This window comes from Choloepus didactylus, chromosome 1, assembly GCF_015220235.1.
Source record: "Choloepus didactylus isolate mChoDid1 chromosome 1, mChoDid1.pri, whole genome shotgun sequence".
Taxonomy (NCBI): domain Eukaryota; kingdom Metazoa; phylum Chordata; class Mammalia; order Pilosa; family Megalonychidae; genus Choloepus; species Choloepus didactylus.
In genome coordinates this window covers 4,366,167-4,379,716 of record NC_051307.1, presented here as the reverse complement: position 1 = coordinate 4,379,716, position 13,550 = coordinate 4,366,167, and the positions used below count along the sequence as shown (strand labels likewise).

At 43.1% G+C, this 13,550-nt stretch overlaps 1 protein-coding gene across 9 annotated transcripts in view; it reads left to right on the top strand.

The window, feature by feature from the left end:
- The window catches only part of PDE9A (phosphodiesterase 9A), a 120,662-nt gene that overhangs the window by 35,632 nt on the left and 71,480 nt on the right, over positions 1–13,550 (top strand). For all 9 annotated transcript variants that reach the window (XM_037831177.1, XM_037831166.1, XM_037831186.1 and 6 more), the window contains exon 4: positions 1,994–2,037. In XM_037831177.1, coding sequence (XP_037687105.1) covers positions 1,994–2,037 — 44 coding nt within the window. The remainder of the gene's footprint in view (positions 1–1,993; positions 2,038–13,550) is intronic.

The following is a 13,550-nucleotide window of genomic DNA, read 5'->3' as shown; positions in this document are numbered from 1 at the left end:
CAAGCAAGTTGGGATCCTTCATGGGACGAGGTGTGAACTCTAGTTACCCTGGGACTGTCTGTCCGCCACCCAGAGTCCTCTGCCCGCAGTGTCCTTTGTATCTTCGTACTTCACCAGTTTCCCATAACCATAAAACGGCAGGTTATTACCCCCATGAATCACTTCCAGCAGGCTGGGGTGTGGATCCTTCCATATTTTCTGTGCTTTCCTTTTCCAGAAATGGGCTCGTTCTCTGCAACTTGCTGATCTCACCCACTAAGATGACAGGGGTGTCCCTGCAGGTCAATACCGTACACTTATCGCCACCATTTTAACAGCCAAAGAACACTCCGGGGTACAGCTAATGTGCTCACCCATCCCTGTTAATAGGTGGTCATAGGACTCTAGTGCTCAGCCACCCGAACAGTGTGGTGATACGTGTTCTTCCCGTGTGCTTGAATTTGGCACGCCAGTATCATGAGGCAGGGAAATTTCTGCCTTGTTCACAATTACATCACCAGAGTAGGCACTCAATAAATATTATGGAATGAATGAATGAACAAATGAATGACATGAACAAATGGCATCTGGATATATCCCCATGTGCTAGTGTTTAATTGGGATATATTTGTTCCTAAATTCATTTGCTAAGAATGTACATATTTTAAATTTTAATATGTGTTAAAATTCCTACTCCCAATGGCAAAATCTGCATAAGCCTATTTCTCTGTGCCTTGTAACACTCCTGCTATCAGTTTTTGTAAATTTTACTAAACTTCTGGGTCAAAAAATAGTGTCTCTCTCGAGATTCACCTCTTTTTAAATTATCAGTGGCTAATGGCGGTTCCTTTCCTTTGCCAGTTTTTGCACTGGCTTAATTGTCTTTTCTACTCCTTTGCCAGAGATCCTTTTGTTTACATATGTGTTGTCAATATTCTCTCACCCTCCACTGTGGGTTTCAGGATTACTGGGTGTTCCGGTTTGCTAATGCTGCTGGAATGCAAAATACCAGAGATGGACTGGCTTTTATAAAGGGGGTTTATTTGGTTACAAAGTTACACTCTTAAGGCCATAGAGTGTCCAAGGTAAGTCATCAACAATCAGATACCTTTCCTGGAGAATGGGCAATAGCATCCAGAAAACTTGTTAGCTGGGAAGGCATGTGTCTGGCGTCTGCTTGATCCCAGGTTACGTTTCAAAATGGCATTCTCCAAAATATCTGCATCAGCTTCCAATGGCCGTCTTCAAAATGTCTGTCTCAGCTCCAGTTCACTGTGAGCTCCTTCTGTCTGAGCTTATATAGTGCTCCAGTAAACTAAGCAAGTCCCACACTGAATGGGTGGGGCCATGCCTCCATGGAAATTATCCAATCAGAGTTATCACCTACAGTTGGATGGGTCACATCTCCATGGACACTGAACCAATAGGTTCCAACCCAATCCACACTAATACGTCTGCCCCCACAAGAGTGCATTAATGAATATGGCTTTTTCTGGGGGACATAAATATACAAACCGACACACTGGGGGTGGTGGTGGGGTGGTGGCAGTGCGAAAATGTCAGTGCATTTTCGACTGAGTTGTTGACACCATCCTCTCTTGTTCATTTGGAGGATGCAGTCACTATGAGCTCAAACAAAGCAAAACAGAGAGAGCCCACCCTTGTCAGGCAAGTGCTGGAGGGGAAGAGACAATTCTGTCAAAGTCTTTGTTGATCCCGATTTGATTCTACACCTGTGGCCAGTAGTAGCATCTCAGGATGAAATTTGTTTTGTTGACCAGATCTGAACATTATCAAAGAAGTTCATCATTTACATGACGTATCTGAAGTGTTTAGAATTCAACTGCATGAAGAAACTCAGAATGCCGAAAGAAACTAATTTAAAACTAATTTAAAACAAAACAAAGCACTAATCCATCACATTTCACTCCACTCCCGAGCACACATCTCACACCAGACAGGCAGTGGACATCCTTGCCAGCCCCTTTCAGTGTAACTGTCTTCTCTTTTGCAGCACCCCTTACAAAGTGAGGCCCGTGGTCATCAAGCAACTCTCTGGTAAGACCCTGCTATTGTTTTTTAAAGAAAAATAAAAAAAATTACTTGAGTCTGCCCCTGTGATTGAATATACGTCTGTTAAACATTTTGGTCTAAACCCTATACTACTACGGAATCTAAAGTCTTGTACCACCATGGTGAGGCTCAGGGACCCCCCCCCCCCTCCAACCCTGGATTTAGCAGATGCTGGGAGACTTTCCACTGACGTCCTTCTGGGTCCGGTGTCTGCCTGCCCACAAGCCAGGCCTTCCGCAAACCCCAGTGCTCAGGATGCCTCATCCAATCAGGGGTGTTGGGTTTTTAACCTCATTTCCTTTGGGTTTTTAAAATTACTTTTATTTATATTTGATTCATACACAATAAAATGCCCATTTAAGTGGGTGTTTTTATGACTTTGGAAAATTTTATACACCTTGTAACCATCACCAAAATTAAGACACAACATTAACGTCACGCAAAAAAGGGACCTCATGCCCCTTCCCGTAGTCCCTTCCCCCCAATTCCTGGCCTCAGTCAACAACTAACCTGCTTCCCTCACCCTAGAGATTAGTTTTTCTCTTCTAGAGTTTCACATAAAAGGAATCGGATTGTATGTGTACTCTTCTTTGGCTAAACATAATGTTTTTGAGACTCATCTATGTTGCTGTATCAAGAGTTCCTTCCTTTTTATTGCTGAATACTCTCCCAAGGGATTTTCCATTTACCTGTGGTAGGCTTTTGGATTGTTTCCAGTTTGGGGCTTTTATGATTAAAGCTGGTATGAGCATTTCTGTGTAAGTTTTTTGGAGACATTTGTTTTTCATTTCTTTTGGATAAATACCTAGATTTATCCAAATGGTACGGTTAAGCATATGTTTGACTTTATCAGAAACTGCCAAATGTTTTCCCAAAGTGGCTGTGCCATTTTTCATTCCCGTCAACAGTGTACGAGAGTTCCAGTTGCTTCACTCATTCATCAACATGTGATATTGTCAGTCACTTTAAATTTTAATCATTCTAATGGGTGTGTGGTGGGACTGCATTATAGTTTTAATTTACATTCTGCTATGATTAATGATGGTGGACATCTTTTAATGTATTTACTGACTACTCATTTTTCTTCTTTTATGAAGTATCTGTTCACGTTAATTTTTGTTGTTATTTTGTTGTTGAGTTGATTTTCTTCTTGGTATTTAGTTGTGAGTGTTCTTGATATATTTGGGATACAAATATTGTCGTGTGTGTGTGTGTGTATTTTTATTTAAAATTTTTTCAAAATTTTACCTATATAACATATATTTTAAACATTATTATTAGTTAAACTCCATTCTTTACTTGGACTTCACCAGTTTTTCCATTAATGCCCAGGATCCTATCCTGAGTTCCACACTCCATTTAGTTGCCACGCCTTTCTGTCTCCTCGTGTCTGTGACAATTTCTTGGTCTTTGTTTGTCCTGGCCTTGGACATCTTGAGGAGCACTGGTCAGGTATCCTGTAGAACATCCCCCAGTCTGGGTTTGCCTGACATTTTTCTTATGCGCAGATAAGGGTGTGGGTTTTGGAAAGAACGCAGAGATGTCAAGTGCCCATCTCACCCCATCATATCAGGGGGTACCTGATATCCACAAGCCGTTACTGGCTCCTCCACTCTGAATTTACTCTCTTCCCCTTTTACTCTATTATTCGGAAGCAAATCACTAAGTCTTGTCCACCTTCATGGGTGGGGAGAATTGAGTGTCATTTATTTCATGTGAATGTCCAGTTCCAGCACCTTTTGTTGAAAATACAATCCTTTCCCTCACTGAGCTACCACTACACCATTCTCAAAAACCAATTGACCATATATGTGCGAATCTTTTTCTGAACTTCACATCCTATTCTGTTGATACGCATGCTTAAACAGGAATATCGTACTGTCGTGATTACTGTAAGTTTATAGTAAGTCTTGAAATAAGGCAGTGTAAGTCCTTCGATTTCTTCTTTTCCAAAAATGTTTTGCTCGTTCTAGGTCCTCTGTATTTTAAAATAAATTTCTATTTAAAAAGTTGCTGAGATTTTGATGGAAATTACACTAATCTATAGAACAATTTGGGAAGAATTAATAATACTGAGTTCTGATTTATGAACATAACATAATCTCAATTTGTTTGGGTTTCCTGTGATTTCTCTCAATGTTTTGTAGTTGTCAGTGTAAAGTTCTTGTATATTATTGATAAATTTATCACTGATTATTTCATACTTTAATGCTATCATAATTGGATTTCTTTGCATTTCATTAGCAATAGTTTGTTTTTAGTTTACAGAAATGCAATTGGTTTTGTGTCTTGACCTTGCTAAACTCACTTATTTGTTCTAGTACCTTTTTGTTGATTCCCAATATTATTCTACATAGATGATCATATCATCTGCAAATAGAGAATTACTTCTTCCTTTTAAATATGGAGACCTTTTATTTTTTTTTTTTCTTGCCTTCCTGTACTGGCTAGGACACCAAGTAAGTATAGGATAGGAGGGTGAGACTGGAAACCCTTGCTTTATTTAGGAAAAATGTCATCAGTTATGACAGTAGCTGGGAGTTTTTTGTAGATGGCCTTTATCAGTTTGGTGACGTTTTTTCTGTTTTGAGTTTGCTGAGAGCTTTCGTCAAGAATTGGTGCTGAATTTTATGAAATGCTTTTTCTATCTATTAAGATGATCATGCCATTTCTCCTCTATTCTGTTAATGGTGAATTATGCTCATTGATTTTAAAATGTTAAACCAAGCTTGCATTCCTCGTATGAACACCATCTGATCATTGCATATTATCCTTTTATTTTGGATTCAATTTGCAATTGTTATGTTAATGATCTTTATCTCTTTATTAATGAGGGATATTAGGCCAGAGTTTTCTTTGCTTATAATATGATCATCTGGTTTTGGTAGTAGGATAATGCTAGTCTCATAAATTGAGTCAGAAAATGTTCTCTCCTTTTCTATTTTCTGAAAAAAATGATTAGGGAATTATTTCTTCATTAAATACTTGATGTAATTGAGCAGTGAACCCATCTGGACTTGGATTTTCTTTGTCAGAAGGTTTTTTATTATGAATTAAATTTATTTAATAGATAGGAATATTCAGGTTTTTTATTTCTCTTGGGATCAGTTGTAGGAAATTGTGTCCATTTCATCAAAGTTTTATCCAAGAACTTATTGGCATAATGTAGTTTATAATATTTCTTTATTATCCTCTTTATTGGCATAATGTAGTTTATAATATTTCTTTATTATCCTCTTTATGTCTGTAGGATCATAGTGATGCCCTCCCTTTCATTCAAGATATTAGTAATTTGTATCTTCTCACTTTTTAAGTTAATAAGTCTAGCTAGAGATTTTAGCTGTTTAATTAATTTTTTTTTAAAACGAGACAGCTTTGGGTATCATTGGTTTTCTGTATTTTTGTTTCCTGTTGATTTCTCTTCTGTTCTTGGATATTTCTTTCCTTCTACGCATTCAAGGTTTCATTTGACCTTCTTTTTCTAGCTCCTAAAGATCTAGCTTCTAAAGCTTAGATCACTGATTTTGGAACTTTCTTTTTTTTTTTTTTTTTTTTTTTTTACAATATAGTAATTTAAAGCTGAAGATTTCCCTCTAATCATACTTTGCCTCTATCTCATAAATTTTTACATATCGGTTTTCTTTTTTATCAGTTCAAAATGTTTTCTAATTTGCCTTGTGGTTTCTTCTTTGGCCCACGCATTATTTGGAAGTATGTTATTTAATTTCCAAATGTTTCAGTATTTTCCAAATATCTTTGTTTTTTTTCTTTCTAAGTTAATTCCATTGTGACCAAAAATCAGATTCTGTATGATTTCAACCATTTTAAATTTACTGAAACACGAGGTATATTTTGGTGATGATTCCGTGTGTACCTAAAAAGAACGTGTATCCTGCCGTCCCTGGTGGCGTGTTCTGTAAATGTCAATAGTGTCGATAGCGCTGTTCTCAGGTTTCTTTATCTTTGCATGTTTTTGTCTGTTTGTTCTAACAGTTACTGAGAGAGCGGTGTTGAAATCTCCAAACATAATTTATTTCTTTTCTCAGTTCTGCCCATTTTGCTTCATGCATTTTCAAGTTCTATTATTGGGCAGATACTTATTTACAATTGCGATGTCTTCTTGATGGCTCAATTCCTTTATCCTTATGAAAATTTGTCCTTAATTCCTGATTATCTTCCCTGTTGTTAAGTCTTCTTTATCTGCTATTAATACAGTCACTCCAGCCTTCTATACTTAGAGCTTGAAGTTGTATAATTTTCCATCCTTTTACTTCAGTTTATTGGTGTCTTTATATTTGAATTGAATTTCTTGTAGGCAACATATAATTGGGCTTTGCCTTTTTTATCTTCTGGCAATTTCAGTCTTTTAATTGGAGTTTTTAAGCCAATAACATTAAATGTAATTATACATGTGGTTGAGTTGGAATCTGCTCTCTTGCTATTCATTTTCTGTGTGTCCCATCTCTTCTTTCTTTTTTCTCACTTTTCCTACTTTTTTTGATTCTGTGAAATTTTTTTACTCCCATTTTTCCTCCCCTCTTCATTTATTAGTTGTATTTCTTTGTTTTATTTCTATGTGGTTGCTTTTGGTTTTGTAATATGTTTCTTTAATTTAGTGCAGTCTAGCTTCCAATTCTATTACACCTCTTCACTATAGTGTGGGAATCTTACAGTAGTAAACTTCCATTTCTTCCACCGCATTCTTTGTGCTTTATGTCCTACATTTTACTTCTATATATGTTGTAAGCCCCACAATGCATGGCTATAAATTTTATTTTAAATGACCAATTGTTTTTTTATTTTAAAATGAGACAGGGAGTCTTTTATATTTGCCATTCCTGGCATTCACACTTCTTTGTGTAGATCCGTATTTGCATCTGATGTCATTTTCCTTCTGCCTGACAACCTTCCTTCGACATTTCTCATAGCACTGGCATTCTGGCAACAAATTTTTCCAGCTTTTGTTTGCCTGAAAGTTTTTATTCCCCATTCATTTGAAAGACATTCTGTACATATAGAATTTTAGTCTGTCAGTTTTCCAGCACTTTATATAAGACTTTTCATGGTTGGTAGTGTTTCTGATGAGAAGTCTGTGGTAAGTCTTATCTTTGTATTTTTGTATGTAATATGTGTCTTTTCCTCTAAGATTTTCTCTTTATCACCAGTTTTAAGAAATTTCATTATGATTGTCTTGGTATTGTTTTCTTTGTATTTAACCTGTTTGGCATTCATTGAGATTCTTGGATCTCTGTGCTTATATTTTTTATTGAATTGGGAAATTTTTAAGCCATTATTTCTTCAATTTTTTTTTTTTCTGCCCTGCTCTCTTTCCCCTCCTCTCCTTCTGGAACCCTAATTGCATGTACAGTCGACATCTTGATTGTGTCCCATAGGCCACTCAGGCTCTTTTTTGCAGTCTTTTTTCTCTCTTTGTTTATGCTTGTTCAATTCTATTGTTATATCTTCAGTTTCACTGATCTTTCCTTCTGCACTACCTAATCTGCTATTAATCTTGCATTCAGTGGAATTTTTATTTCAGATCTTGTACTTTCATCCCTGGGAATAGCATTTTGTTCTTTTTTTATATTTTCCATTTCTCTCCTCATTGTGTTCCCCTTTTCCTTTAATACCTTCACATAGTTATAATACTGTTTTGACATCAGCATCTGCTAGTTTCATCCATTCTGTCGTATCTAAGATGGTTTCTACTGACTTGTTGTTCTCCTGGGTATGGGTCTTATTTTTCTAACTCTTACAGGTCTAATAAATTTGGATTGAATACTAATCATAATGAATACTATACAGCTGAGCATCTGGACCTTGCTCCCTTGAGAGTGTTGGACTCTGTCCTGATGGGCAGTTAAGCTACTTGCAAGTCAGTTTGATGCCTTCAAGTTCTTTCATCGGCATGGCTAGGACAGACCAAGGATGGTTCAATCCCACCTCCGAGGTGTGACTCCTCAGGGGTCTCCACCGAGTTCCTGGTGACCACCACCCTCTCCCCTTGGGCCACTCGGATATCAGACATTGGGAGATGAGGTTGGGGGTGCCAGAGGGCAGACCATGGGGCCCTGGAAGTTCTTTGTAAGGACTTCAGCTTTTATGCTGAGTGTCATGGGGACTATTAGAAGTTTTGAGCAGAGACGTGACATAATTGAACATATTTTTAAATGCTTACTCTGACTTCTGTGTCGAGAACAAACCACTCAGGGAGGTAGGGAGCAAAGGTAGAAGCAGGGAGACCCGGAGGAGGTTACTGCAGTAATTCCCGTGGGACGTGGTGGAGGCCTAGGCTGGGTGGGGCCGGTGGAGATGGTGAAAAGTGGCCGGATAATGGGTTATTTATGAAGGAAGAGCCAAGAGGGTTTCCCAGCCAAGAGGAAGTGGGGTGTAAGGGAAAGAGGAGTCAACGGCGCCCCAGGGTCCTGGCCTGGGCAGCAGGAAGGATGGGTGCCACCAACAAGATGGGGAGTGCTGAGGGTGGGGTGGGGTGGGGACACCTTGGGCTTGCGTTTTCTATCGATGTCCAGCTGGGGGTGTTGAGCACAGCATCTAGAGGAGCCTGGAGCTCCCTGTCAGCGAGAGACGTGAGATGGGAGATTGTCAGCATGGAGACTGTGTTTAAAGCCATGGAGCTCAATGAGTGACTGAGTGATCCAGAGAGAAGGAGGGGGCCGAGGGCTGCACCTGGAGGACCCCAGCATCCAGGGGTGCCATAAGAAGGACACTGTTCACCTGTCCCCATCCAGAACAGGGGGATCAGAGTAACAAAGCCTGAGAAACCAGAGTGAAAAAGTAGGCGACGCTTGGAGATGAGATGGTCAGGGGACATCAGAGCTGAATTCAGATATTTGCAAGATATCACTGGAAGAAGAATAAAGATGGATTTTGTGTAACTTTGAGACCTCACTGGGACCAATGGGATTTTGGCTCATTAAGAGAAAGCCCTCAACAAAAGTTGGAGCCAATTATAAATAGAATTGAGGGTCTTGCAGGACTGAGCTTCTCCCCCAGGTGAAAACTGGTGGCCGTGTGCTCGGGGCCAGGGGCTCTCCGCAGTCCCTCCCAAAGCTGGGATCCTAGGAGCTACAAAGAGGATTGAAAAATAAAACATGCTGCAGAATACAAAGGGCCAGATTAATATTTCATCATGGTAATCTGTTTAGTGAAAGAATAATAAGTATTTCTTCTAAATGTGCCAGAATGAGGAAAAAAAAAAAAGAGAGAGAAAGCAACCCCTGAGCCTTGAACCTTAGCCCAATGTTTTAAAGTAGTGGCTGGTTCTGGAGCACAGACAGCCCTCTGGGAGTGTGACCTTGAGAATTTCAGCAGAGCCAGGCCCCACAGTTGTTCACCCAGCCTTGGGGAATTGCTCTTGGCAAGGGCTTACCGTCATTTTGGAGAGCACCCGGTGCAACCTCGAAGGGGCAGGAGGCAGCACAGATGATGCAGGCTGGGCAGGACTTGGCTCTTCGGAGACAGCCGCGGACTCGCGCCTGCTCCGTCTCTCTGAACGTGCCTGCAAGTACCATGTTTCCTTGCAGCCGGAAGGAGCTGGTTTCCAAAGCTGCCACTTTTCCCTGGCAACGTCAACACCTCCTGCCACAGTCAGGCGTCTGCTTCCTCCGTGCTCACCTCTCGCCAGGGTTGCACCACCTTTCCCTGGCTCAGGTGTGCAGGGAGCCCCCTTCTCTGCATACAGGCCCTTCTTCCAGATATTTCTTTTGAGGACAAAGTAGGTGCCACGTAGACCTCCAGGGGTCAGGCTTTCTTGGGACAAGTGAGGAAATGGGGCTTTGTGAGAAATGCATTCCAGTATCCTCTTTTCCCTTGGGAAAGGCCCTGGGTGGCAATGACCGTGACTCAGGTTCCTGTCCAGCCTGGCTTCCCAGAGCCTTGAGGCCTCTCCCCAAGTTCAGCCATGAGTCTTGGGGCCTGTGAGTCAGCCAGTTGCCCTTGAATCCACAGGCAGCGTTTACAAGGGCAATAAAGAGCCTCAGAGGAGGAAGCAAGGCTCTCAGTTCCCAGGCTGAACATGCAATCACTGAGGCCCAACTCCAAGCAGCCCCCAACCCAGCACCTCCTTGGGGCACAGGAGGGCCCCTTGCCAATCCTGCAGTGGGGGCCCAGTTCAATAAATGATTCTAGGCGGTCCTGGTAGACAGTGCAATGCCAAAAAAAGCCCTGGAGGGTTGCTCCTGTGCCGGAAGGAGTAAAAGGAAAGGAGAATCCTGGGAAAACAAGACTTTTCACAGAAAAGAAGAGAAGGCTGGCCTGGGTGCCGGGTCCCACGGCCCTGTCCCGTGGGGCCCCAGCAATGAGCAAAGGGAACAACTTCCGTGAATAGCAGAGCTCCCCACTTACCAAACACCCTTTTAGGAAAATATTCTGTTTGGCTGATCCTGGGCACTGATCATGCTGTGGGCTGTTTTCCCCCTTTCTGCATGAAGTAAAGTTAATAGCAGCAACAAAGTCTGCAGGACAGGCTTTTTACGCATCTTTTTATGACAATAGTGCTGTTTCTTTTGAAACCCCCGAATTGCCTGTCATTTTTATTTTAGTTAAAAAGACCGCGTCCGGGCAGCTGTTTGCCTGGAACCAAGAGCAGCGCGTGCCCCACTTTCCCCAGCGGTGGGAAGCGCGGCAGCTCCCATTTCCGACGGGAGACCCGGGCCCCTGCCGTGTCTCACCGCGGCCGCAGCTGTCGAGACTCTGAGTCATACTTAAGCGAGTGGAGTGTCTTCAACTTCAGAACTAAAAAGACGACCTGCCTGTTCTGCATCTCTCTGCCCTTCCCCAGGACGAGGGACAGGGCCTTTCAGAACACAATCCCACCGCCCTGCTGTGCCCCTGCCAGCCCCTGCACGTTGCCCCATCTGCAGGGAGGCCCACAAGCCAAGGCACACGCCGTGGGCTCCGTCGGGCACGGTCGCCATGTTCTAGCCTCCGGGGCAGAGAGAATGGGTGACTCAAAGCCTTCCTGTCGCAGAGTCTCCAGAGGAGGACAACGAACGGTCATAGAGGCTCTGGAGCACCCTCCGAGCGCATGCTTGTGTGTCTCCAAGTCAAAGGTGGCAGGTGGCCGACAGGAAGCACCGGCACCGCTGGCTGTGCGCAAATGGTGCTCTGAATTCCAACAGGAGAAAGCAGCACCGGCCCGGGGCACGCACACCTGCCCTCTCTCTGGGACAGGCTGCAGCTCCCTCTGCAGAGGCCCTTCTGGTTAGAGGGGCCCTGTGGCCACGGGTGCCACGGAGGCCGGGTGAGCTGCTGGCGTGGAAAGGAGCACCCCAGCAGTCTGCTCGGGCTCTCGCAGAAAATCCCAGCCCCAAACTGTGGCTCCAGACGGCGTCAGAATCAGGGGTCACAGGTAATATCTGAGGGAGCCTCCAAGCCCCAGGAAGCCCACTGGGGAGCCTTCCAGAGATGGAGATGGAGCCCCCAAGCTGCGCCTTGAGAGGGTCCACCAGAAAGTGCCTGGATGTGTTTTTAAAGGCACCCAACTGGATTGGAGGATAGAAGACAGGTGGCTCAAAGGGACACAGTTGAGACATAAGGAAAAGGAAATATAGAATGTAAGCTTTGTATCATTGTTGAATCTATTGTACTTCTTAGCTGCGCTTAATGGGATTGCATAAAAGAATGTTTTTGTTCATGGGAAGTGTATACGTGAATTATAGTGTTTGTTCAAGGATGTGTGCAGCTAGCTCTCATATGTTCAGAAGACAGAGCAATAGATGATGGATGATAGGGAGGGAGGGAGAGAGGGAGGGAAAGAAATAGCGAAGTGACAGCAGGTTAAAGTTGGTGGACTGAGCTATCAGGGGGGTCAGGGTATGCTGGAGTTCCGTGTATGGGGCTAGTATTGTTTTTGCAACTGTTCATATAACTTTGAATTTATTTCAAAATAAAAAATAAATAAATAAATAAATAAAGCACCCAGCTGCCTCAAGGAAAGGGGCATGTGAGCAGCGGACCCCATGGCATCCCCTGGGGGTTCCTGTGCCTGGACGGTGGCCCCCACCTCGAGCCCTGAGGACCCCCGCCCAGGGGCTTCCTCTGTGCTGGTGGAAGTGCTGGCACCGTCAGGCCCCCAAGAACAGGCGTCATCAGTGCGAGAGGAAGAGGATGGGTGGATGGACAAATGTCCCGGCTTCATGCCCCACAGCGGGACGCTTGTCGGGTGTGACTGACGTGGTCACTCAAAGGGGCCCCGCGCGACCGCACTGCAGGTGCCCTCGGCGGTGGCGGTGAAGGCCCCTTGTGTGCGTGCCTGCCTTCTCTTCCCACATTCCTCACTCCCTCCCAGCGCCTCCCGGGATGGCCTTCCAGCGCTCTCCCAGCACCCAGCGCTTGTCCCGGGCCTGCCTCGGAGCACCCCAGGAGAAGAGCCCTGGACGTGGGAGAGGGCACGTGGCACCGTGCAGAGGGCTCGCTCGTTTGCCAGCTGACGAAATGGCCACTTAGCCTCCCTGAGCCTCCGTCTCCCCTGCGAACAGGAATTAGCACAAGAGCCTTAAATGGCTCTTAGGACAAATAAGCAAATCGTGCCTAACACCCAGCATAGAGCCTGCCGCCTGCTGAGGACCCCGGAAGCAGCAGCGATCCTTGAAAACGACCTCAAGGGCATCTTGGAATGGATCAAGTCACATCTCTCTGGAATTGCTGAATTTTAATAGGACAGGACTGTGTCATAAGGTCTAAAATGCTACACTTAGTGCTGGCTCTGTTTTCACTCGGAAGTCAAGTTAATGCTGAAAATTTGAGCACAAACATTGCTTATGAGAAATAATAATGCTTCTTTATAATATTTTCTATTTTTAGTGCAATTTCATTCCAAAGAGTTTATAATCCTAGGCTTAGTCATCTCTATTTGCATTGTTTTTAAAACAAAAAGGGAACAGTGTAAAAAAATGAAAATTAACCATTTCTCCTGTGATGCCTTTTTCTGCAGAGCCAGCTGCATTTGTGTTTTCTTTAGCTTTATGGAATTACTAGTTCGCAGTCCCCTTGGGGGGGTCTAGCCTACAGAGAGAGTGGCTCTGCACGTGACGTGGGTGGCAAACAGGAATCAGAGGCTTTCAGAATTTATGTGTCATGACTGCAGAATTTAGTACAGCAAAATGATGACATTGGAACATTCCTGCAAGATCCTTGCGGAAGGGAACCTTCAGACAGTTCTCTCTCTGCCTCTAGGCGTTTGATCAAAACTTCACCCGCACATGTCCATGTCCTATCTAACTCCAGATAATTAAAAATTCTGGAAACACTGCTTCTATTTTATGCTGTCATCTATCTTTTTTTTAAATTTAGGAAAAATTTACATATAGCTCTTAAGTGTACAATTTGATGCGTTCTGATAAAAGTATACAGGCATGGAACTACCATGCCAGTCAAAATACAGAACCTTTCCATCACCCCAGAAAAATTTCCCAGGGAATTCAATTGTTTTGGTTTTTCTAGGTCCTTTCCTTTTCCCTATAAGTTTTAGGATCAAC